This window comes from Seriola lalandi, unplaced genomic scaffold (genome assembly GCF_002814215.2).
Source record: "Seriola lalandi dorsalis isolate HSWRI2012SDOR001 ecotype SW California unplaced genomic scaffold, Sedor1 jcf7180002054898, whole genome shotgun sequence".
In the NCBI taxonomy this organism is placed as follows: Eukaryota; Metazoa; Chordata; class Actinopteri; order Carangiformes; family Carangidae; genus Seriola; species Seriola lalandi.
The window spans coordinates 6,115,364-6,141,440 of NW_019525450.1; the positions used below are offsets into that span (position 1 = coordinate 6,115,364).

At 41.1% G+C, this 26,077-nt stretch overlaps 2 protein-coding genes across 7 annotated transcripts in view; both read right to left on the reverse strand.

Annotated features, from left to right (window-relative positions):
- Nucleotides 1-938: 938 nt before the first annotated feature.
- Nucleotides 939-11,883, reverse strand: LOC111672285 (retinoblastoma-like protein 2). 2 transcript variants are annotated; one of them, XM_087180233.1, is made up of 14 exons: nucleotides 11,686-11,883; nucleotides 7,842-7,978; nucleotides 7,248-7,351; nucleotides 6,725-6,828; nucleotides 6,366-6,503; nucleotides 5,987-6,151; nucleotides 5,087-5,156; nucleotides 4,815-4,924; nucleotides 4,521-4,697; nucleotides 3,711-3,782; nucleotides 3,421-3,481; nucleotides 2,498-2,658; nucleotides 2,194-2,358; nucleotides 939-2,102 (listed from the first exon to the last, which is right to left on the reverse strand). In XM_087180233.1, the coding sequence occupies exons 2-14, from the start codon at nucleotides 7,913-7,915 to the stop codon at nucleotides 1,866-1,868; spliced, it is 1,638 nt and encodes a 545-aa protein (XP_087036359.1). In that variant the 5' UTR covers nucleotides 7,916-7,978; nucleotides 11,686-11,883; the 3' UTR covers nucleotides 939-1,865. The 2 variants fall into 2 exon arrangements, with proteins under 2 accessions (XP_087036359.1, XP_023285445.1); XM_023429677.2 differs by having other exon boundaries at nucleotides 7,842-7,964; nucleotides 11,686-11,882.
- Nucleotides 11,884-12,676: 793 nt separating this feature from the next.
- chd9 (chromodomain helicase DNA binding protein 9) overlaps nucleotides 12,677-26,077 on the reverse strand; it is a 70,635-nt gene continuing 57,234 nt past the window's right edge. For 4 of the 5 annotated variants that reach the window (XM_023429670.2, XM_087180213.1, XM_023429676.2 and 1 more), the window contains 16 exons: nucleotides 25,916-26,005; nucleotides 24,914-25,017; nucleotides 24,420-24,537; nucleotides 24,212-24,269; nucleotides 23,970-24,018; nucleotides 23,469-23,715; nucleotides 23,088-23,293; nucleotides 21,569-22,447; nucleotides 21,175-21,344; nucleotides 20,701-20,931; nucleotides 19,611-19,788; nucleotides 19,105-19,244; nucleotides 18,663-18,893; nucleotides 18,223-18,372; nucleotides 17,721-17,825; nucleotides 12,677-16,746 (listed from right to left, as the gene is read on the reverse strand). In XM_023429670.2, the coding sequence (XP_023285438.1) occupies nucleotides 15,751-16,746; nucleotides 17,721-17,825; nucleotides 18,223-18,372; nucleotides 18,663-18,893; nucleotides 19,105-19,244; nucleotides 19,611-19,788; nucleotides 20,701-20,931; nucleotides 21,175-21,344; nucleotides 21,569-22,447; nucleotides 23,088-23,293; nucleotides 23,469-23,715; nucleotides 23,970-24,018; nucleotides 24,212-24,269; nucleotides 24,420-24,537; nucleotides 24,914-25,017; nucleotides 25,916-26,005 (3,952 nt within the window). In that variant the 3' untranslated portion in view covers nucleotides 12,677-15,750. The remainder of the gene's footprint in view (nucleotides 16,747-17,720; nucleotides 17,826-18,222; nucleotides 18,373-18,662; nucleotides 18,894-19,104; nucleotides 19,245-19,610; nucleotides 19,789-20,700; nucleotides 20,932-21,174; nucleotides 21,345-21,568; nucleotides 22,448-23,087; nucleotides 23,294-23,468; nucleotides 23,716-23,969; nucleotides 24,019-24,211; nucleotides 24,270-24,419; nucleotides 24,538-24,913; nucleotides 25,018-25,915; nucleotides 26,006-26,077) is intronic. The other variant, XM_023429672.2, reaches the window with a different exon arrangement.

Sequence of the window (26,077 nt, forward strand, 5' to 3'; positions counted from 1 at the left end):
TTGCAGGAGTCCTTTTTGCAATGGCAGATTTCAGCTCTCCCCAAAGGTGTGATTTAGGTCAGGACTCATTAGTGGCCAGTTTAAAACATCTTTTCCTTTTCAACCATTCTTTTGGGCTGATGCGTGCTTTGGGCCGTTGTTCTGCTGAAAGACCCAAGACGTTCGCCTCAAAACTAGTTTTCTGACATTGGGTGACACATTTCACTCTAAAATGTCTTGGTAATCCTCTGATTTCATCATTCAGCAGCAAATCAGCACCACAGCATGATAGAAACTGTACCATGTTTTACTGTAGGAAGGCTGCTCTTTTCCTTATGGGTTTCATTTCATTTCTCATGAACCAGCTGTGGCTGTTTTTTCCTCAATCGCAGACTTCTGTCATTGAGTTTCTTCTTAGTGTCACATCCTTTTTTATGCTGTAAAACCATCATTCACTGCTCAATTCAAGCCATGTGAAGACTGAGACTTAAACAAAAGTGAGTCTTATCTTCTTTTTTTTTTCGTGGAACTATTTTCATTTCAATAAGTGTGTCTGGGGTACATTTTGTGTACATTTGTATTCTGGTTATTATATTAGAAAATGTGTTCATTTGCATCAATTTTGAAGATATTCTGAATTATGAACTTAGAATTCAGGGGTTGCTAATTAATAATAATTTTGAAGAAGACCATTTTCTTTTATTTGTCACTGATTGCTTTAACAAAATTGTACACGGTGACTCTTTTAAGAATACATGGAAAGTATTTCACTTTCCCTTCTTTTAAAAAGATACCAGACATATGCCCTGATGAGGACTCTGTGAGTTGAAACGTATTGGTGTGTCCATATATAAATAAAGGATTTTTAGTTTCACATATATAATCAGAGAGCCCTGGATATTTTTTTCTGACTGCCATTGTACAGTTTCAACTCTTACAAGACTTATTACACTGGACAGTTGTTTTTTCCAGTTTATTAGATCCCAGACATATAAAATATATTTCATTGAACATTGACACACTCCTATCTTTAATTATCTAGTTAGAAAAGTCCAGAATATATGAATATGCACAAAAAAAATATATGTATTTCCATATCAATAACACTTGTTTAAGTTTAATACTGGACCATGATTGGCTTCCAAACAAGTTGTGATGTCACAAATAGTGCTTGTATATACACACATGTTTAATAATAACATAATATAGAGTCTGTTCAACAGATGAACATGAAAATGGCACTTTAATAAATGTCCATTACAATTTTTTTGACTGATAGGCTGATGAAAACAGTGAAACAGTTAAAAACAGTACTAGCTGGCTCAGATGATGGGGTGTGAAGGCATTAGTCAAACAGATCTTTTTTAGTTTCACAAATCTGTCTGAATAGTTTTAATGCTAACACTCAAACTTTATTCCTGTGAGGAACTAAAAAAATCATGTTTCACTATTTCACCAGCTCTTTAAATTTTTTAAAAATGTTCAAGAAAGCAGTTTTAACTGCCCCCTTTTTATTTACCAACAGAAAGTCAACTGAGCACTTTGCAGCCATGTCCCACTTCAAATTCACACAACACCGTACACCTCCACCTGGGAGCTGCCCTGTACGACCACAATCTTCTACCATTGGCCAATGAGCTGGAGGTTAAGTGCCTTAGTCAAGGACACCTTGACAGTATCGTTGGTGTCAAAAATAGTGCAGAGCAAAAAAGGTGTAATTTTAGCTCAGACTGCAGACAACACTTTAAGCTGACAAAGAACTTGGCCCCAAGGAATTCTTAACAGATAGGCAGACAAAGCTGCTCGGTGCTTTTCCTCTGACTCCTGACACTGTTGTTACAGTTTCAGAAACAGGAGCAGAGAGAGACTTCATGCTCCTCTCTGCTTTAGTGCAGGTTAGGTTTTTTAACTGGAGATGGCTGGTCCTGGTTCCTTGTCGTGACACGATCGTTCACCACGTTCCTCAATCGTCTCTGCCAGGCCGACTGATCATCCAAACGAAGCCTTTTTGCTGAAGGGCCATCTTCTCCTTCCTCCTCCTCCTCCTCGCTCAGTGATACCACATACCCTCGCCTGTTGGGTGACCTGCCTGTTTTGATCATGTTGTTGATCTCACGCAGACGCTGTGAAAACAGGAGGGAAATCTTCAGTCACAATCGCGCACAGAGTGATATAATTTGAAGATAACAATGACAAACATATCCTTAGACAGACCTCCGGAGGACTTGAGTTGAAATAGTAGCACAGCCCGGTTGTGCGAGGTGAGATGGTTTCAGGGTTGAATGGGGAAAGATAGATGGAGGGGCTTCTGCACAACTGGTGTCTGTTAGGAGATGCTTTCATCGGTTGGGGGTATGGAGACAAAGGAGGAGTATCACCCTGCAAAAAAGTCACACAGCTTGTGTTAGAAAATCCAGTCTTAAGAGATAAAGTATTACAGTATATTACAACATTCTGGGACCTCAGCTTGTGACCTTCTCCTCTTGTTCTGTTTGGTCAGCTGAAATGGTTCATTTACCTCAGAGGTCGGGGCAAACTGCTTGGCGAAATGCTGCATCTTGGTCGTGTAGACCTGGTTGTAAAAGTAGATAAGATTGCCCCTCTGCTCCTCAGAGGGTCCTGGATAATGTGTTGACGGTGTGTTGGGAGTTGGGATGCTGTTGCTGTGGTCTCCATAATCTGTAAGCAATCATATATTTAATAAAATAAATCACTCCTAATCTTGAAATTACATCATTACTGATATCATGCAAGTAATATGTTTTAAATTATTGTGGTTACTTTATGTGTCCCATTTTTGTATGCAATGAAGAATTGCTCTCCGGCTACCTAATACATGACTTATGGCTGACCGTAGATTTGCTGTATAAAGAGGAGGTTCAGTTAAAGGTAACACGGTGGCGACATAGATAAAGGAAAATTAGCATTTTTAATCAATGTGCCAAGAAATATGCACAAAATGCTATTGATGTTGGTGAGTCAAGCCTCTGATGTACAGCAGGATTTGCTGATGTTTATGAGGCAATTTGTGCTTTAATCACGGGTTTAATTAATCAACTTGTTTTCCTGTGGCAGTGAAAGACTAAGTGTTTCATTTGGGCAAACAGGGCGGATATATGTCACTGCAATAACAAAGTCAAAGCAAGTCTTATCTGTTACCAAATTAGCATCGTTTATGCCCTATTAGAAATCTCAAGTAAAACAATCCATTAGTAACTCAAAGGCTAAATAAACAGGCACAATTACAGTATATTTATTATATTTATGTTGACGTGTATTTGTAAATCTGTGTAATTCCGATTGCCCTGTACCATACTGTATTTTACTATCTCATGTCAACCTTGCTGACTGGTTTATCTCTTGGTAATCGGAGGATGTGCTAATTCCATAGTTACTTCCACATGCATTTATTCAATTCTTTTTTACTAAAGGGCATCTTACTGTTGTTTTCAGTGGGAGCATTTTCCATGTCTCTTCCTGAAATCAGCACGTTTTTGCAGACCTGAGGACAGAAACAGTCTGTACATGAATATAACTAATGTAGCCATAACACACAACACAACCTCAAACACACTCAACAGATTTGTCTACTGTTTACATCTGATTACGAGACTGATTGTCACATGGCTTGGGACGCAGTTCTAACAGTCGTATCCTATATTTTGTTAATTCAGAGCTGATCCACTTGTATACTTAAGAGATAACAGGAATAACCTAGAAAAAACACTTACACTTTTACTGGTGTGTGGCTGAGACTTGTAGCATTTCATTATGCGCTTAAAGGGTATCTCCACCTTGGTAATCTGTAAAAGCAAATAACCATAAGTTAATCATTGATTATGTTTGTAGGTTGTTATTAAAGGAAAAAGTGCTGCATCTGATATTTTATATTGTTATAATATAACAATATAATTGTTATTGTTATATTGCGAGTCTCTTTAAGATGTCCTTTAATACTAATACAATATGTTTAATAATACAAAGTCAACCAAGTCAGTTCTTACAGTGAGATAATGACATTGATCAGTACTGAACACACTGTAACGGGTGACAGTGTAATGGCAGAACAAATAAAAGAGAAAGTAATTGGTGTTTTCACTGTGCTCCTTATTTTGACAGTGGAGATATTAATAAATCAACATTATTGCATCATCAATGAAAAGAAATATGCAGTAGGTATGTGAGAATGTGAAGTTACTGAATTACAACAAGCCTATTATATTTTTTGTTGTATTTCCAACCTGTTGTCACATGATCAACACCAACATTGTCTGCCTTGCTAAAAACATCTGCATGGGTTCATGCAGTTGAAATTTACCACATCAGGACAGCATACCACAACAGTCAGACAAATTTCAAAGTGTATTGTAAACTAGGTTAACCTTTAAAAACTTGTTTGGTTCTTTTTAAAAATATATATATTTCTTGCCCTCATAATAGCCCCTAAACACAGACACTTGCAAAGGAAATCCCTGCATATATACCCAATGTTTATGATCATTATAAATGCTGAGACCTCCCTTAGATATATTAAAGCCCACCTTAGCCATAATGTAGATGGCACACATGAGCATTTGGTCCAGGTGACGGTCTACCATGAGGTGGGTGCAGTGGACCAGGGAGTACTCAAAACAGGTCCAGATCTTCAACCGCAGCTCATCAGAAATGTCCAGTGTGGAGCACAGCTCCCTGAGACGTCTGCCCATCAAGCTGTAAACCTGAGGCAAAGAGAAAACATCACCACAAGAAACATATGGTAACTGTTATTTGGAGCCATGGAACAGAATATCATTTTACACACTAACGGCCTGTTTTGGTGTGGTAGATCAACTGACCTTGCGAGCAAACAGATGGAGGGAGCTGCTCCCCTGGGGCCTGTTTACAGCTGATGGGGAACTCTGTTGGTCAGTGCCGGCAGAAAGGTCAGCTTTCAAAATGACATCCACTGTCAAGAACAGAACTGATCAGTCAATCGATAGTCAGAATACTGTAACCAATTTGCAATTAAAGAGTGTAATAAATTGAGAAATGTATTAATAGTGTGTTAAATGTGATAGAATTACAACAATAATGTAATGAAAGAAGACATTTAATACACGGTTTATACCTCCTGGTAGGTTTGGGTCAGGTTGCAAGTCTTTTTTCTTTGGATCCTCAAGCCATGCAGGAGGCGTCACCTACATATGACACAAAGCTCACATTAAAGCCACATATGTGTGCTTCAACTACTGCTACTGCAGATGGTCCAGAATCCGGCAGTGTGTCTGGTCTTTGATCAGCCTAAAAGGGCATTGACCTCAACTGACTGCCTATGGTTTCCCGAATCAAATTCAAGGCACTATTGCTTACCGTCAGACTGACTTCTAGGCCTGAACCCATCTACTTGAACTCCGTCATACAGGCTTATGCTCCTCCAAGGACTGTCGCCTGGTATTGACCTCCCTGCACACAAGGCAGTCTCAGTCTGAACAGTCCAGGCTGTTCTCGCTTGTGGTTCCCTGCGATGGTGGAACCAGCTACTAAACGCTATCAGAGCAGAGGCGCCCCTCTGTATCTTAAAGAATCTCTTGATGACTCGTCTTCTGAGAGCACTTCCTCTCCTAACACCTCTAACACCCTAACATGCCTGACAAGCACTTACTATGCACTTTCAATGCACTTCTATACCTGATCTTCTTGCACTTCAGCTTATTGAATAGACGTAGTACTTAGTATTTACACCAAGGTCTACTATGGCACTGAAGCTTTTGTGTTGTGTTTGTCCCTCACTTGTAAGTTGCTTTGGATAAAAGCATCTACCAAATGAGCAAATGTAAAGAAATACGGTAGCACTTTTGATGTGTTGATAATGAGCCACAGTCATACTGTTCCAACGAAAGAAAAAATGTAATCATATTTGTAATTTAATCTTACTCAGAAATTAATGTCACCTTGAGAGAACCTTCAGTATAAAATCTTAAATAACCCCCTGATGCCAGGTAAAGAGTTTTTGTGTGCTCTTGCCAACCTGTTGGCAGGTAGGCAGATGGCCCTCGTTGGCTCTGATTTCCTCCCACAGCGGTGAGTTGCTGGTCCAGGCCAAGCTCTCCAGAACTTTGTGTTCCATTTGGGCGAGGTGTCTGACAACAGTGTGAGGCAATCCCGCATCAGCACGCAGAACCAGCTCAATCACCTGTCACAGCACAGGAAAGCAACTGTCAAAGTCAGCGGGGGCATGGCTGTCACTCTTTTTTTTGTCGCTGATTCAAATCCCAGATCAGATGCTAAACTATCTGCAAAAAGGTGTGGGACTGCCACTCTCTACTCTCTAAACATGTGCACACATACAGGTATACACAAACTGTATGCATACAATATAAATCAAGTTAACAAGCTGGGAAACACACCCTCCAGAAGTGGTATGGTTCCATCTTTAAGATCTGAAGGAGCAGAGGGAAATCACATGGTAGACGGTTGGAGCAGATGCTAATCTCTAGACAACAGGCCACCAGACAGCACTGGATCAGATCAATCTCCAAGATGCCCTGCAGCAAACACATGCACATCACAGGTGTTTTACTTCAAAACAAAAATGTAAAAAAGAATCAATAGAGATCAAAACTTTGATTTTAAAAAGGCTCAAGAGGTATATAAACATGTAGTGACGCATGCTGTACCACTTTGTGATTGTTCATATGGTGCCCCTGGTGGGAACAAAACCTCAACAGCAATTCAAGATGTGGCCACAGGAGGGCAGTACACTCACTGAGATGTCACTGACTGCCAGCCTTTTCCTCTCTTGACTGACCAACTTCTCCAGGATCTTGTAATACCAGACCGAGGCCTCACAGCAACACTTTACTGCCATCTCTGTGAACAATATCACATGGATTATAAGTGACATGTGTCAGTCACAAGTTTGATACCTATTGCTATAAAATAACCTGCTCTCTAATCACGAGGGGATATAAGGCTCTGTATGTGAGTAGACAGGGGTTTCTTGACTTGCTCAAAGGCACATTGTTGCTTCTGATAGTACAAGTGAATATTCTGGTCATAAATGTGGTCTGTTGCGTATCTATCTGGGCAATCTTGCCATTGCCCATGATAAAAATCTAGGCTATAAACTAGTAATACTGTGATGGCCATTAACCTCTGTCCTCCAGAAATATTGAACATAAGGTAACACGGTTTCCATGAAGTGGAGTGCCTTCATAATGCATCCACCTCCAACATTTAAGTGACTTTCTCCTCTTCCAATTGTTAAATCATTGAATATCTTCGCATACCTTTGGTCTCATTTCCCACATTGCCCCAGTGGTGTAGCAGAAACATGTGCAGCATACGTTTTAGTCTCGCTTTAACTGCCTCGGTTGGATCTCTGGAGCAGGCCCTGAATCAGAGGAATCAAAGCAGGAATGGGACCAGGATAAAAAAATGTACTGGAGTTGTTTGTTGGAAAACGCTTGAAAAGGAAATACAAGGCCATGAACTCAAAGAATTTAAAGTGCACCAAAACCTCAACTAAATGTTTACACATAGTGAAACAGAACTTTGTCTCTATGCAAACCCCACCCTTTGTACCCTTTACCAATAACACACCAGATGTTCAAAACGGTGAGTAGCCCTTTTTATGGTAAGTGACAAAACCTTGCAAGCATGTAAGAATTAGGTAGAGTAATATTGCAGTAATACTACAGAGACAGTGCTCTCAACAAAGACGATGTGACACTGATAAAATATCTCAAAACTGTTGCAGTTTATTGTAATAAACAGTTATAGTGTGTGTGAGCCAGTTTTTGCTGTATAATAACATAATCTGTACAGATAAGACAAACAAAATGGCCACGGTATGAGTAATACTGTGAGTCTGTAGCACTAACCTGAACATAGTGATCAGGCGGTCACTCGGGCCAAACCTTGGCTTTTGCGGTTTGCCCTGAGGCTCGGTTGCCATGGTGACCTTCACACTTGCCCAGGATGAGAGTCAGAGCAGGAATGGACACCTAGATAGGAAACACTAAGAGACGATCAGGGCACAGAAAACACTGCAGGACAGTACAATCAATAACTTAAGTCATTAAACGACTTAAATTATTCATAAAAATAGAGAAATAAATGGTTGGATATAAATGTCTTATTTTCATTCAGTCTAATACCACTTTATAAGAAACTAGGCCAAATGAAAACAGTCATGCTTATTAAATGAACTGCCTCTAAAAACAGTTTCCTGCACCAAAACCACAGACTGTAAAAGACATGAAGGTGGTGTCTGTGATATCACTCATAGTTTTCTGAAAAACCTTCCCATAGCTTGAAATTTTGGGAGATACACTTATTTTCTTACTTCCCTGGGCTAGAAGAGATACCACTTTCATGTTTTTTACATTCCTGTTTGCATACGTAAAAAAAAAACAACTTGTTATTTAATATAGATTAGAGGTGTTAGCAGGTATGTCTTTGGGCTTTGAACAGAGCTAGGCTGTGCCAGATTGAAAAGATAGGTCTTGAATTTCCTTTTAAAAGTATGCTACAGATCGAGCTTGTCATTGCAGCTAACCCCCTGCTAGCTGTAGCTTTACATCTAGTGTAAAGAAATAAGAGGGGCATCAATCTTCTGATCAAACTCAAAAAGAAAGTGAGGAAACATTTTTCTCAAAATGTAAAACTATTCCTTCTAGCCTGGAGTTTGGGTAGAAAATGAAAAAAAAAATGTAACTGTTAAAAGATGCTACTAGCTACTGTTAACTTCACAAACATGGACTACAGCATCACCCTGGCAGGCCACTTATACATTTCTAAAGTTTACTGTTTAGTCAGTTAGAAAATGGTGACTGTTGACTGAGCTGTCATGTTGAGCGTGCAACAAGAGGAATATTTTAGATGCCAGAGAACATTTGTTTCTGTGGCAAGCAACGAGAATAATTAAACAAAGACTAAGCCTAGCGTGACAGTGCACGTTCCAGTAAGGACTCAACAACAGCATTAAGAGGACAACAGCAAGTGAGATCATTTTAGGCTGAACTGACTGAGTTATGTTCTTTTCCAGCTTCCATTTATGGAGTTTTTGTACCAGATTGTATGAAAAATGATTGCGTGTGATGTAGACACAGAGGTCATGTGTCATCTCTCTTACCCTGTTGTAACACTTTTACAGTGTTACAAGTGTTACAACAGGGTATTTTTACAATGTTGTAGGCCTGTTGGTACTATTACTTAAGCAAAAGATTTTAACACTCCTTCATCCACTGGTAGAGGACCCTGCTCTACCTCAACCACTTCAATCAGTGTGTGTGTTCACTCTCCTGCCTGAATGGAAACTCTGTTCCTCTAATGATTCCCACATGTGCCGTTTATCATTCTGGGTAACTATCCTCACTGAGGCAGACAGACCTCTGTCTACAGTGTATGCAGATGACGTGGTGATAGGTGTGTGTGTGTGTGCGTGTGTGCGTGCGTGTGTGTGCGTGTGTGTGCGTGCGTGTGCGTGCGTGTGTGTGTGTGTGAGAGTATGTGAGAGAGAGAGAGAGAGAGATACAGAGAACAAAAACAGAAGTTGACAGATTGTAAAAAGGAAGCAGATAGAAGTATGATACAGAAGGTGGGGAAGGATTGAACAGTGATTGTGTGTCTTTATCATAATTCATTTTGGTTTACAATGTGTGTTTTATTTTTATAGTTTTTGCCACTAATCCCTGTAATATCTTGTAAGTCTATATGGGGTTGGACACCATTTCAGAGAAACAGCATGGCTTTGTGGCAAATGAACTTGAACTTATTTTGTGACGGTTAACCTGATAATTGCCAGTCCATCACGTCTTCAGACTTCTTCTTTAAAAAAAAAAAAAAAGAAGATATTTCCAAATGTCTGAGCCTGCCAGTTATTTTCTTTCTTTAGGATATGTTGGAAAAGTTAGTCAGTTTAGCTGTCTATTTTAAACAGCTGACCTGACTTTTTTTATTTTAACTGTAAACATGCCCCAGTCCACTCACACACAGGCTGGGATTCTCACCAACAACACACTTCAGGAATTAGCATTTATGTCGAGGGAAAAAGTGGCCTCAGAGCTGAAACACTCTAAATACACACATCTCTACTCTGTTGTATTCAAAACTCAGAGGATATTATATCATTATCAAAAATATCTTCTTGATAAAGAGATATATCATTTGATTTATAAATTGTCAGAAAATACTACACTGACCTACAGTCTGAAATATAGATATTCTATTATTTATTATTTAGAACACAGAAAAGCTGAAAATCCCCACAGAACAGCTGGTGTTAGGTAATGTTCGGTATTATTATTTCTTACTCAAACTGTTAATCAGTTATCAAAATAGTTGCCCATAATTTTTTTCTGACATTTGTTTTAATGCTCAATTGAGAGGTTTAATCCCAAATCATTCATGTATCTTGAAACATTTCCAAGATAAGGGCTTTTTTTATCTGGTGCTGATCTCGATAAAACTGTTAATGGCATTATTTATTGATCATTATTTATTGATCATTATTGCAGCTCATTTATCTAGATTCTTTTATCTCTCCATTCCATTTCATTGTTTAAATCATTTTGGGTTCAAATGAGGTCATAGGTTCTTCAGCTGTTGGTCTAACGCCAGGTTTTTCCACTGCAAGAGTCAGCTTAGTCACTAAAATAAGAAACAAAGCGGAGAGAGAGAAGCAGGACTGGTACATTTATAAAAGATACCTCTAACAGACTTAAAGTAACCAGTGTCTGGTCTGTCTACAGTATGGTCCGTGTGGAGGGAGAACTGTAGGGTAAATGACAAGAAAAACTTGTACTTATTCTCTCCGACTCATTTCCACAGCTGCAGGTGTGAGACCAAACATTTCGCTGAAGTAAGACAACACCTACAACTAATACTGAGAAACAGGAACTTGGAAGTATCAGTTTGCATGCAGCTCCTCGTACAAATGAATCATACTGTAGCCTGTTGTACCTCCAGGCCCTGCCCATGCACTAAAAAGTCTGAAGTGTTTATCCTCCTTTGACACCAGATCGATACTATGTGCCGTTACAAATGAGTGCCGGAAAGTGGAGGACACAGGAAAGTCTGTCAGCAGTAGAGGAAAGTTATAAATTGGACTAAAACATTTATTTTCTGACTTGCCTAAATCTGTTATGCTTCATTGACTATCTCACTCCGTCTTTTGTCTTTGATGACACATATAAAACAACTTGTCAGTGCATTATATATATTTTTATATATAGATATATATTATGTGTGTTTGGTATTTTGATTTGGCTGGAAACTTTGTAACAAATCACAAATCAATATGCATTATAAAAAATGTTTAATCTGTCTCCAATTTATTTGGGTCACACCCATTTCCTGTTTCCTCCAGACTGGCCTTCGCTGACAAGTTAAATCAAACTAGGCCTTACTTTCACTTTCAGACACGTGGTAAACAAGTGACAAAGTGATGATTTATGGATTCATTTTGTTTTTGATCATCAATAAACTTTATTGTTCAGTGCATCGAGTCCTTGCCAATCGAGCTATTTAACATAGTCACCTACTGAATTTGGAGGGTCTGTCTGTCCTGCAGCTTTTAGTCAAAGCTTATACAGAAGTAGATGATGTCAGTGTTACGTTTTGATTGGAACTGTCAGCTGACATTTCATGGCAGTTGTATTGCATGTCATTTCGTCTATGTTAAACATTTGACTGCCTGTAGCAACTCATGAACAGGTTACTTACCGGGTTATGATGAGGTTTCAGGAGCCAGACTAAGGGTCTGCTGGTCTAAGAGTCCCCCGTGTGTTTCTCTGATGTCCGGCTGGTAGCAGTGGAGAGGTGCAGCATGGTTTAGTACGGGCAACCTGCTGCTCTGCAGCTTGAGGAAGTTCAGCCCATTGGCCTCTGTCAGCAGACAAGCCCCAACTTGTCATCTGTGTCTGGTTGCTATGATAAGCACTGAGCAGTGGTGGTGGTGACTTACTCTAAGTGCCACCCAGAGGAGGAATGGAGGACTTACAGTAGAGAGGACAAACCTGTTAACCCTTTGTTTTAACTTTATAACTGTTAATGTACTGACTTCTTACAAGACACTGGATTTTTCAAGCACAAGCTTACCAACCTGAGAATGCTGGCAAAGAAAACTGGAAAAAAGTTCAACAGATCCTTTATCCAGCACTGTAATAAGAAGCTGCCAACATACTGTGCAAACAATGTGTTAACATTAACCACTGATGTGACTCTAGACACATTTAAGAGTTAGTGGATAAACAACATTTGTCAAGAAAAATTTTTTTTCATGTAGTACTTATGTGGTCGATGTGCAGTTACAGTGGCTCTAAGTAGCACTGAAAGAACCCTACAGTGCTTCATGTCACTACTTGTACTTTGAATATTTATTTCATATTAGTAAATAGTGTCGTCCGGTTTGTAACTTTAGCACTTTGATTAAAAAGGGACTATCTTAACTAAGAAAAGTAGGGAGGAAGGAGAAAAGAATTGCTACAGTAAAGGGTTCAATTGGCTAGAATGAAGCGGATACAGTTTATTTTGTGCCACTATAAGAAGAAAGGTTTGTTCCCTGACCTGAACAATGTCACTTTGAGTAGAACAATAAGTGTACAGATGTGAGGAAAGTGTTCAGCTGTTCAGAGGAGAAAAAGTGCCAGAAAGTTCCTGGTATTGATGATGTCTTGAATAAGTTCCCCAGACAAAGCAACAGGCAAAGGCACACTTTATGGATAGTCAGAAGAATATGTTTAATAAAAATAATTAAACCTCAATTTCCTCTATAGAACTTCATAGAAAGTAATCCAATAAATTACAAATGACTTTTAAGACGCGTTTTCCTGCACTACATAAAGAATTATTTTGACTACACAGACCACAACTTGCAAATATTACAACTTTTCCAATGAAAGAAAAAAAACAAGACAAAAACTGACCAGGGTGACATTTAGGATATTATCAAGCTTGAAATAAAAATACAAAACCAATGATGCTAGTTTTGTCATCTCAGTGATTACATGTATGAAAACTGAACGAAAACCTCCCTGTACAGCAGTAGTGTGTTTTGTCATTCCTCTTGCATATTGGTCATTGTGTGTGTGTGTGTAGGTGTGTGTGTGTGTGTGTGTATATAGGTGTGTGTGTGTGTCGCAGGTTTAACACTGCTTCTCTTGCACTAGCAGTGCTTTGGGAGTCCTTGTACAGTACAACTGAGGGAAAAAAAAAAGAGAATAGCAATAGTAAAGCAAAAACCCCAATCTTATGTCAACCATTTTTGCCATTTGTGTCCTAAAGAGGCTCAGCACAGTCATCAACCCATCAACCCATCACTGTGGGGCAACAAAAAGTAGCAAAATTCATTAGTTCAGTCACCTACAGCAGAAGTAGCAATGGCTGGGTGTTTGCATAAGGGCACTACAAGTTTAAAGAGAGCAGAGGTGCAGATATACAAAATGACAGTGGCATGTTTAAGTTCATTGCTCAGACATAGAAAAATACCGTACTGTTAGTAGTAATATAATAAAAAAATCAAAACAAAAATGCAATTGCATTGCAAGCAAACCCATGATGAGGTCTATATATATATATATATATATAACAGGCATACAAGAAAACCAATTTAAAGCAACATCAGAACTCAGACATGTCTTAAGTCTTTGTGTTCAGACCGTGGGGTTGTTCATGGTTTAACCTACCAAAGAACAATGCTACAGCAATACGTAAGAACTAAACAGACTGAGTTATTTCAGTGGGTTTCTCCAGCACAGGAGGAGCGCTCTGCCCCCCCCCCCCCCCCCCGTCCAAACAAAGACCTCACCTCAGAAATTATTTTTGAAATGTGTATCTAACAGTCCACTGTGTAACAGCAGTCCTAGAGCAAGCACTGTTGTGCTCGAGAAAATTACAAAAGGTACTTCGGCTTGAGTGAACTCCAGTGTTACAGCTTAAAATGAACATGTACAGCGATGATGAACAAAATGCACGAGCATGGAGCAGGAATCTGAGCAGGTTGCTTTGTCAGACAGAAGTTGAATGAGAGAGTGAGGTACAGGATAAGGGCACTTCTACATCTAGCTGAAGCTCCATTCATCAGCAGAACAGAGTCGAGGACGAAGTGAAATACACACAACGCTGCAAACTTCCAGCGACACAAGCTGCTATTATTGAGCCCTTCCTAAAGCTAGCCCATCTGGCACTGTGTAAAATTTAATACTCAAAGACGATGACAATTACTACAATCTTAGCCAGGACTTGAACTATTTTGTGCTTGTGCCGTGTAACTTCTGTAAGACTTTGGTAGACAGGTGGTCATGCAACATGAAAATTTCCTCCAAATTTGTAATGAGTGGTGTTCAAAAGGTCAAAAACACTTGTAATGTGGTTTCCACTAGTCATAGCTTACAAGGCCCCCCTCCTCAATGCACAACATTCAGATTGGGAAGTTATGGAAGCAGTAGATACCAGGTGAGAGGAGCAGTCCAGCCAAACAAAACACAGTGGAAGCTCTAAGTAAAAAAAAAAAGAAAAAAGAAAAAGGCCTCTGACACACATTCCAGCAGACAAGGACACTGTGTACATGGACAGCACGAAAACACACCCATGCACATGTACATTTGCACAGTGAAGCCAATCCATTGAGCACAGTTGAGGTAAGATGCAGTCAAATACGCCGGGGCTGTAGTAATAATATCCATGTCGTCAAGAATCCTGAACTTCTCTACTAAACAGAGACCACAAAACTCTGTCAGGACCTCAGAGGGTCAAAGGGCAGTTTTTGGCACACAGTAAAAGGTTGTTTTTCTGTTCCCACAGCTCAAAGTTTGTTAGACTCTGACACTGGAAAAAAAATAAAAATAAAATCAACAGACGTGCAAGTGAACATGTATGCCTACTGTGGGTAGCTAAAGTGCGCCTTGGACATGTTGGAACATGTTTGTAAGGTGATGGTGAAAATGAAGATATCCATGTGAAAGATGAGACCTCAAAACATATCACAGAATTAAATAATGATCCATTTTGAAGGATTTAAGCTTATGTTCTTGATTGAATAAAATAATACTTATACAGATTTCCCCCAAAATGAAGCGATATTAAAGAAGGGGCTTCAGATAATTCTGTCTCCAAAATGGATGAGGAACAAATGTAGGAAATGAACCAAGTGACAGGTAGGTGAGGCTGCGTGAGTTGTGCACTAGGGTGGAACATGGCAGACAGAGAATCTACAGCTTCAGTGACATTCATTAGCTGCCCAAGTTATTGCTGACATATCCAACGTATGATCTGCAAAGCATAAGTGTCAACGAACCTGTAAAAGTACTGAATATTTACAAGAGAAACCAAAGTGTTTGTCAAGTGTCATTCCCCCAACCCCCAACAATCAAAATATATTAATAGTACAGCTCAACGAGCATGTTGATGTAGTTTCACTTTTTTAATAAAATTAAATCCTGACATAATTACAATAATGCCTTTTTTGTTGCAATTGTACATAATCGTGTGGTACAAGTTCACAGAGTTCAGAAATCTACTAAAGTCTGACATGCAAAATGTCTCAAAACAAGACTGTACCTTGTGAACAAACACTGAAATTTTATTTCAGTTCCTTTTAAGTCAGTTTTTTCTTTTTTTCTTTTTTTGAGGTTTTTGTCGTCTTTATTACACAACATTTTAGTTAGTTCTTGTATTTACATGTAAAGAAATCGATCGCAACATAAGTGCTGGAAAATCCATATATATGTGAATATATGTATACATTTCTAGGCAATACATAAATAAATTTATAATTATATATTCATAGGATCAGTCCTCATCACTGGAGTCTGAATCATCTGAGGATGAGGAAGAGCTCCCAGACTCTGATGAAGATGACTCGGCTTTCCCCGAACCTTCAGGACCACTGTTCTCTTTTTGTTCTGCTGACTCTTCCTCCTCTTCTTCTTCTTCGTCCAAAGCCTCTTCTAACGCCTCATCCTCCTCCTCTCCGTCCTTCTCTGCTGCTGGCTGCTCTGTCTCCCTTGGCGATGACTTGGAGGCTGCAGGCTGAGGAGGAAGAGGAGCAGGAGGAAGGGTGGGGTCACTGTTTGAGCTCTGCGGCTGTGTGGCAGACACAGGAAGGTTAAGGCCTGGAGTGAGAAGCATCCCTGGGTAAAGCATACTGGAGAGTAACAAGGGGTTAAGAGACAGTGGGTGACTGGAGGCTGCAGAGGCAGCTGAAGCACTTTGTGGGGCGGTGGCAGAGGAACTGGAGCTGGAAGTTGAGGAAGGAGTCGCGTTCGAGCCCTCTGTCCTTTCTCCTTTGGTGTCTGAGGTGTGAGAAGGGGCTTTAGAGGCAGACGGCTCTCCTGTTGCACCGCTGGTGGTTCCCTTTGTCTTTTCCTCTGAGCTTCCTGTGCCCTCCTGAGCAGGCTTCCCAAGCAAGCTGCTCATGCCAAGAAGGTTTGGCAATCCAGCCATACCAGACAGCATCATGGGAAACATGGCAGCTAGGTTGCTTGCAGCCAGGTTGCTAGCATCGGACGGCAGCCCCATCAGGCCTGCGGTGAGCTGCAGGGACTGTAAGCTCTGGAGGTTTTGCTGGAAGGCCTGCAGGCTGGTGAGGTCCATTCCAGAGAGGAGGCCGTTGGCCAGCAGGGGGTTCAGACCGAGGGCAGAGGCTGCTGTGTTGGGTGCTGCCGCTGCCGCCGCCGCTGCCGCCTTGGCCAGAGGATTCTTAGGTCGACGTCCACGCCTACTCACCTCCTCAGGAACGATGGGTCCAGTCAGGATCCTGTCAAACATACTCTCTGGGAGGTAACCCTGGATGAAACATAGGACGTAAACACAGCGTTAGCAGTTTTACACAGCATAGCCAAAGATTATTCATGAAACATATCACAGTGCATGTAATAACAGTGGGGTAAACATACACTGATGAGTCAAAACATGATCATCATGGCCACTCTAATCGGTCTGTGGCTATGTAGCCGCATAAGCAGGGATGTGTGTTGTGAAACATTCCTCCTGTAACCATCATTAAAACTTCCTGTGACTTGAGGTGTAGTAGCCTGTCAGCTCGGCCCAGATGGGATAGCCTTCATTTGTGGTTTGCCCCTCCTTGGACCACTGTCAGTAGGTACTCACCACTGCTGATCGGGAGCACCAAACAAAACTTCCAATTTCGGTGAGGTCATATTGCCACAATAATTTGGCCCTTGTCAAAGTTGCTCAGGTTTTTACACCTACCCATTTCCCCCACATCCAACATGTTGACTATAAGTAGTGATTGTTAACCTGCTGTCTACTATATTCCAGACATTGATATGTGCCATTGATTCAAAATAATCAACATTATTTGCTTAATCTGTGAATGGTCATAATGCTTTGGCTCATTGGTATACATATTCACTGCTAGTTTATTAAGTACACCTACCTAAAACAAATGCAATCTAATACTAATTCTACATTCATGATCAGGTTATAATGTTCAGTTTTTGTTGAAAATTCCCTCTTTGATATACAAAATATTAGAAACACCTCAGTTTAACCCAAATCTGTTCAACAGCACCACAAACTCCAAAATGATCATGTAGTTGAATCAACACCTCTCTTAAACAGGTTATAACCCTCATCAAGTAGGATATTAAATTACATTTGTTTTAGCTACGAGCACCTAATAACCAAATATACCTAATAACCCGAGTGTGTTATCGACACTGTTAAAATGGCCTTCCTTGATGTGACATGTTCCTGTCACAGTTTTGATGTGATTCATCCGTTACTTTATGACTCACCGACTGTTTGACCACATCCGCCCATTCAGGTGGGACGCCGTACTCTGGGTTCTCCTGAAGGAACCGGCACAGATCCTTCAGAGGAGGAGCAAAGGCTCCACCAACCTGCAGAAAAGATGACGGGCAACATGATCCCAACAGTTACACACACAGTTACCTCAGCTGCATAAATTACACTCTATCAACCCAACTGAAGATTAAAATATAGTTAAATGTTATTTATGCATGACATTTTTCAGCAAGTACTGTACATACATGCATGTCGAGTATCAGATTATTATTATAGTAAGACATGTCCAACATTTGGATGTGAGAGCTACAGCATGTATTGTCCAATCATTAAAAACAGAGGTACACATTTTTGAAAGCAAGTTTATGAGCCATTAAAGGCTGCTTTTGAGAGGATGATTCTGATTTTAAATTTTCACATTTTGAGGAAAGAACAATTTTTGTGTCTCCTCAATATATAGCATTTTAATAGCACACTGAAACACAAACACACCTTGCGTGCATTTCTCCTGTTGATGATTTGGACCCTCTCCTCTCCTGTCAGGCTGTTGACATCGATCTTGTTGGGGTTCCTACAGCGGTGCCTCTTCTGCTTTGGCCGACCATCCTGGAAGTGGAACTGCATTTGCATCTTATTTACACCCTGAATATGGAATGGAAAAATACTTATGTCAAAAGAAAATGTCTAACGGCAGGGAATTTTCTGCAAAAACTAGTTATTAGTTTACTAGTTCTGCATATCTGTTTAACACCTGCATACAAACACTTCTCTATAAATGTACAGCATATTTATTCCATGAAATCTAAATATGTATCTATAAACAAATCTTTAATAAAAAATTCAAAAGTTTTTTTTTGGTTAAACATGCACCTTTTTTTTATTTTTTTTTTTATTAATAACTTATGATGAGAAGACAGGAAAAAAGGACTCACGGGGATGAAGGCTCCTGTGTCTGCTACAAAGCCTGGATGCTCTTTTAGCCACTGTTCTAGATCTTTCCTCCTAGGGGCGTCATCCCCAGCAAGCCGGGTGCCGTCTTTGAGGTTGATGACTGGGACCCTGCTCTCTGTGTCTGCCGGGACCTGAGCTGAGCTCTGGCTGTAGCCTGGTGCAGAGGCTGCAGCCACACCCACCTGGCCAATACCACCCCACCCTGGAGGCACCTGGATATACAAGGACACAGAGCAGCGTTTAACATTTAGAATACTATTACTTCCTATTAAATACACAATTGGAAAATGAAACATTATGGACATATATAGCTCTAGATCTTTCCTTTGTGCTTCTATCTCTTATTTTCTAGGATCCATAAACCTGTATTATGCCATATGCTCCTGTCTTTGCAAAAACAAGAAACAAAAGAAATCTGCTTACCTGATCAGGAACTGCAGGGACTCTACTCCTGTTCATAAAGAGCAGGTCCATCCCCTCTACGTTCTTCCTCCTTCCCCTTCGCTTCTTAATCACCGGTTGGCCATCCACTACTCCATTCAACCTCATCTGACCAGTAAGACCTGGAGGCATATCAGAGGAACCAGCTGTTAACTGTGAACTACTGTGTCACACATGAAGCCTCATTTAAATGAAATGAAGCTTGAAGACACATCTGGAAACGGTCTTAAATTTCAGGCACGTCCACTCTCACACTGAAATTGGGCTTTTTTTTTTTACTGTTTAAAAGATCAAAGGCTCAATGATTTAGACTGAATACACACATTTTCTATTCTGTAAAAAAGGGAAGAGGACTAATGCCGTCCTTTAGTCACCAAAACTACACTTTGCTGCCATCTAGTGGTGGTAAAGGAAAACAGGATAGCTTAATCTCAAAACATACTGTATGCACAGGTCTTATGGTATCACTGCATTTTGAATAAACATACCAGTCTGAAAGCTGCACTGAGGCTTGGTGATATCAGTCAGGCCTGTGTCCGAGGCGCTCTGCAGCTCATGAAGCCGGGCCAGGTACTGCTGCTGGGCCTGGGGGCCCTCTTCAGATTCCAGGGGCCTCTTCAGAGGAAGACCCTGTTTCTGGAAGGTCAGCTTCAGACCTCCCTCCTGCTATAGAGAGACGCAAAAGAGTGTGAGACAAGTGCAGAAAAATAGTCAAGAGGCAAACATACAGATTTATAAACAAGGAGAAAGGTTACACTTAATTTTTTTTATTCCTTCCCAGATTGTTTAAGACACATGGAAGCTTTCTCTGCCTTTTTACGTAATTAAAGGATCATAAAGTAATTTAAATTTAGATAATAAATGATCATCTCATTTGTAAGAAATTCTTATAACAACAGCAAATATTGTTCAGGTATTTTCTTGTTAGTAGTATTGGAACAAATGGACACACAGTGAGTAGTGGCTAGCAGGGCAGTGGGTAAAGTCTGTTCATAGTTTGGAGTGTACTGGGAAGCCATGCCGAAGAGATAGCTGCTGTCAGCATATAAAGTCCAGATTTTAAAGGAAACAAGCAGCAGGTGTTTGGAGGATCTGTGATAGTAAAAAAATTTGGAAAAATAGACTTATCAAAAAGCAACACAGAAGCAAGGAATAAACTGAAGTGAGCCTCAAGCCTGCCAAGTTAATTGCCACATTGCCTAGAAGCACATTAGAGAACACCCACAGCCATGGTCTACATTTCAGTTAGATTATAAGCAAGACCCCTCCAGTCTAGAGAGTCTTCAAACTGAACCTTATTATATTCTCATGACTGAGTGATTTGTCCTGATGTAATCACGGCCTCAGAGCCCAATTCAAATAGAGTGTGTGGGAAAAGAGAGAAAGGCTGCTATTAAATTAATCTCTTCTCCTGCCAGGCAGTCAAAACCACTAATCATACCCAAAGGAAAGACGGAAGAAAACCAGAGAAACATGCTGAACACGGCAGCTAACACCGGTCATGGCAGCAGAAGTGGTAGGATCCTACGATTAGGGCGAAGCAGAGGGAGGAGGGGAGGAAGGGAGAAATCAACATACATCGTTGAGTTTTACTGAGAACTCCTTGTTTTCTGCAACATGCTTGGTCACCTTTGACCCCTGTGGTGAGGCAGAGGGGTCCTCGCACAGGCTGTTGGCATTGTCCAGCAGCTTGGTGGTGTAGAAGGAGGCCACTGCACCTCCAGGTTCGTAGACCCGACGTGTTCCTGGCCACTTGCCCTTTAGCACTGCCTGGCAGATACTGTCCAGGCGGTTGATAATCACGCGATCCTAAACAAACAACAGCACAGATGACCAGCACGTTCAAACTCAAGATTTCCCTGTTGCCCACAACCATGCTGCAAGTTTTCAGATTTTTTTTTTCTTAACTTAAAATCATGGAAACTAATAGACATAGACAAATATTTGTTATATTTGATGATAAAATACTACTGAATAGCTACAGGAACATTGGCGTTGATGAGACTCATTTGGCATTGATGGATTGGATAGAACAGATGTGCAGTAATTCACCTTTGGCCAGTAGGATGCAGCGAGCATGTATCCTCCTCCCTGTAAAGGATGCGAGGAGTTGTTGGTGATGCCGTTCTCAGCGACATGGGTGTCTTGTGTTTCATCCTGTGTAGTGCTCAGAGATGCCACACTGTCCTCATCGAAGCCCTTTACACTTGTTGCTGCAGGCACTGCCAACGTGACAGCACACAGAGACGGACATTAAAGACTCCTCCTCAGATACATTTTAACATGGTTATTCAGTATTAACACGGCCCTAAAAATCCAAAGAGCCACAGAGCTGTAGATTTTTTCCAACAACCTAGCTGGTTTTTAATGCATTGAAATGTGACTGACCTGAACAAAACTTTTGAAAATACTAAAAGTTTTTGTCTCCTACACATTAAGTACTCACCTTTCTTCTTCCCTTCCTCTCCCTCACTTTCGCTGTCGTCAGAAGATGAGGAGGAGGAGGACGACGACGATGAAGAGCCAGAGGAGCAAGACGAAGAAGAGGAGGAGGAGCTGGACCCGGAATGTGATGAGGAAGAAGAGGAAGATGACGAAGAGGAGGAGGACCGCGATGATGAGCTTGAAGAGGAGCCATCTGAGTTAGACTCTGAGCCACGCCTGGCCTCCCTGCGGCCCCTCTTGCTGGCCTTCTTGGGTTTCCTCTCAGAGGAGTTGGGTGTGAGTGGTTTGGTTCGTGCTGCCACCATCTGCCTCTCACTGTCCCGTGTCTCAGAAACAGGCTTCTGTTCCAGACCTGTGGGAGTAGCTGGTGCTCGAGGAGGGCTCCAGCTCTCGCCCTGTTTCTCCCTGCTCTCCTCCCCCTCAGAGGCTGGTTCCACTTTGGGCACAACCCCAAAGGGCTCTGTGTCTCTCTGGGCTGCCGGAGGCAGCGGAGAGCCTGTCAACACTGAGCCCGTGGCCTGGTGCGGAGGGTGTAGGAGTGGGGTGGATGTGCAGCGTGATTGCTGCTGTGCAGCTTTTGTTTGGCTGTAGTTGCGCTGGGCAGCCATGAAGCTGAGCTCAGGGTCTCTCAGAATGTGGTAATCTGTGCGGCTGACACCATGCTTGGCGGCACCAATTAGCAGGTCATGGTCATGGGTACCGGCTTCCCACCAGACGGGTAAGTCAGAGCTCATCTGGCACAACGACAGGCGCTCATAGAGTAACGAATGTCGAAGGACTTGTTCCCTCACCTGGCGAAGCAGCTCTACTCTGTACAGGGTACGAGACGCTCGCTCCTCTGTGATGGGCTGGATGGTCAGAGACGGGTCAACCGCAGAGTCTGGAACAAAGAAGAAGAAGCAGGTGTGAGAGACTGTGTGAGAGGAAATAAAGGCTCCTTTACAGGTAGAACCCAAAGACCTGTTTGTGCCAGGAGTTTAAACATGACACTATTTGTCTTTCTACAAATGATTAACCTTATCAATCCCTCTACCTCAGGACTGCTGAGCAAGCCTGTTTTCCAGGGTGCTACTGACCTCTCTGCAGAGTAAAACCATTTACAGCCAAGTATAAATGTAGTATATACACCACCTGATGCAATGTTAATGACAACGTCTTGAGTAAAGTATTTGTGTGACATCAGGCCATCGGGCAAAGCATAATACACCATGCTCTGATAGCACCATATCATATCACACCATGGCTAACATTCAAAGTTTTCATATCTAATTTATTTCTTAGTGGAAAAAAAAGCAGAAAAAAAGAATTTGACAAGCATAATGTTAGTAATGAATTATGTGTTATCATGCATTGCCATTATATAGCAAGACTTTCTGTGGACAGCTGTTCAACATCAAAACCAAAATGTTGATATCTTCTCTCTATGAGTGCGTAGACCTCTTCACTTCAGGTGTATATAAAGACTAATGGTTTCACTGCATGTGCGTGTTCATGTGTGAATAAGCCAGAATGATTCTTACCTCCCTCTTTGGGAGGCAGGCGGCACACCCGTCGGCACATGGCGGTGAAAGCACACAGGTATTTCTGCAGGCTCTCGTCAGTCTTCTTGTGCAGCCGAGCCATGGCCCTGAACTTGGTCCAGTCGAACTGGCCAAGGTTTGGATCAAAAACAACGCCGAAAGTGGAGACCACCCGATAGAAGTCAGCTTCTTCTCGTCTGGTCCATCTAAGAATTAAAAAACATTCACACTGTAACAACGGTTTACATAGACAATAATATATGTTAGAATGATATATTCTGACAACAATCTTTTCACAATTACTGATCCAAGCGTCAGAGTTAAATTTTATCACTGTTTTATCCATTTCTATTTTATTCTATTGATTTGCTCTGTTCTGACCTTTGTTGGCGTTCAATCTTAGCAGCCATCTTGGGGTTGAGGGTGTCGTTGAGTGTGGGGGGCAGTGGGCAGAGCGGAGTAGACAGTACCATGGTCTGCTGGGACTGAGACTGAGTCTGGTGAATGTGGAGGATCTGCCGGCTCTTGGTGTAGCGCTGGGAGGCTGTGATCAGACGCCTCAGCCTGGCAGTCAACACTGAGGGGGACGGCCAGTAGGCAGTTTCACCCTCTGTCACTTGAACTGCATCTGAATCGGAGTAATATACAGTACACATTCAACTACAGATAAATAAACTGAACAGAGTACTTACAGATTTCTATGCCTTTCTGCCATCACAACATGTTGAATTTCTGCTGATTAATTACCTTGAAAAGTAATCATTTTAAATCATCCTTCAAATTTCAGGACTTTTCCAGATTTATCTGGCCCGTGGGAAGCCTGTATTTATAGTCATCATGATAATGATAATCCGCTGTGGATTACAAGTGTCTAATACTCACCTCCAGCATTGTCAGTGACAACCAAGTCTCCAGGAGAAGAGGCATCATCCTGTGTGAGAAGACAGAGTGCGATTAAGGGAGGATGTAGCCACGACATCATACAGTATTTAATCAAAAAATATGAGGTGAATAGACTGCATTAGATTTGATGATGAATAACAAACTAACTGAAATACAGAGGGAATATTCAAAGTATTAAATAGGCCTTATTAGATGAACAACTTTGGTTCTTGTGGCCTTACCTCCATATCGTCCTTCAACAGTGCTGGAGCGGGCTTGTATTCTGGATCATCCACATCCCTACAAACACACACAGGTTAAGTTTGTATAATTTCTGCAGTAGACAACTTAGCTGAGGCAATTTTTGAAAAATCTAAACTTTATCCAAATATGTTAAAACAAAAAGGCAAAAAAAAATTTTCAGGCACAGGACTGATGTGATTTACCCACCCATCCATAAAATCATTGCCTCTCTGTTCAGCAGCAATGGCCTTCTCATCTGGTCGTCCCACACGGTCTAGGAAGCACAGGGTAGGATCTGCACGAATAGTGTTGTACTTCTCATAACCTGGGAGTGTACAGGAGGATAAGCAATCAGCAAAGTTAGCAAAGGATAATGCATGGAAACTCTTAGATATGGACCAGGCAATAAACACAAGCTGGTTGATTTCCCACAATCACTTGGTATCTCGTATCTGGTATACAACAGTGGCACCAGAATTATCAGTTATAACAATTATTTTGCTTTTTAAAATAATCACAGTCACTAAACTTCAACACTGTGGCTGTCACACAGAAGCTGGTTAATGTTTGATGTCAGGTATAGACAGTGACCTCAGACACTCCAACAGTTCAGTACAGGTTAGTTGAGTTCCATTTCAACTTGAGAGCACTTCTTACCAAATTGTATAAAACAAGTCAGAGCAAAAGCTGAGGTTTCTTACCATGCTTATATACACCCAGCAATAGACACTTGTCGGAGATGGCATCCCACCACAAGGCTGGCAGCTCGGAGTGGTCTGGCTCCGGCACCCAAATCTTTATCTCACTGAAGAGGAGGAGATTTGGACAGATATATAAACTTTTATTGATTTCCTTGATTTAGAGACATCCAACAATCTGACCTCGCTTTGAGTTCCTCTATTGCAACACTGTGACACACAATGAGGTAAATCTATGCAAATGACCTGTGGCGAGTAGTGCTAAATGTCCTCTGACTCAGAGCTCTGCAGAAGTTTAATCTGCTTTTGTTTGGGACAGGTTAATATCGTACAAGTCTTTTAAAATACATTTTCTTATCAAAAAAAAAAAATCTAATTTTTCTGACCTGCTCCCATTTACTGTATCAATTTGCTATTTCTACAAACACTTATGGAGGGGATTTTATTGTGAATTAACACAATGAAAACTGTAAAACAATAATAAAAAAAACTTTGTATGGATATTTCTTCGTTAACTGTGGTGTTAATTAATCGATAGTGTTGTACTGTAGAAGACAGGATAAAAAGGTCTATCTTTCACCAGCAGGTGGAGCTCTACAACCGTCTTATTCATTCCGCTGATCAGCTGTTTCTTCCTTCAACAGGTTGATACCATATGCTAATGACCACAGTTGCCACTCCAGGAAAAAATGATAAAGGCAGCTATTTCACCTCAATATGGAAACTGTTGCTATTATACAAGTCTGCCTGGGTCTATACTGGTGTATTTAAGCTGTGAATATCATGAATCCAGCTATTGCATTATCTGAACAGTTCAGGAATTCTACAACCATACTCGGCAGAGTGTCAGGTACTATCAACTGTGTTCTGGGAAATTTGTTTAATTAAATGTTTGTGTTTCAAGTGCCCCAAGAAGTGAAAGTTGTAGAAAAACGTTAACGATAGAGCACAAGGGAGAAGGTGTATGTAAAGTAAGGTAACTGAATAGGTCAAAGTTGAGCTCACCTGGAGTCCACGCCGTCTAGCACATTCTGGGCCTGGTTTCCTATCACCTCTTGTTTCAGGTAGTAGAGCATTCTGACCCTGAGCAGCACCCTGCACAGAGAAAACCCAGTGGTCACAACAAAGCCCTGACCACGCACAAACGCTGAGCGAGCAGAACTCCCC

Coding starts and splice junctions, on each gene's coding strand:
- LOC111672285 (XM_087180233.1), bottom strand. CDS start 7,915: ATGGCAACCGAGCCTCAGGGCAAACCGCAAAAGCCAAGGTTTGGCCCG. Junction 6,829..7,247: donor TGTGGGAAATGAGACCAAAG/GTATGCGAAGAT, acceptor TATTGTTCACAG/AGATGGCAGTAAAGTGTTGC. Junction 6,504..6,724: donor TGGCAGTCAGTGACATCTCA/GTGAGTGTACTG, acceptor TGTTTGCTGCAG/GGCATCTTGGAGATTGATCT.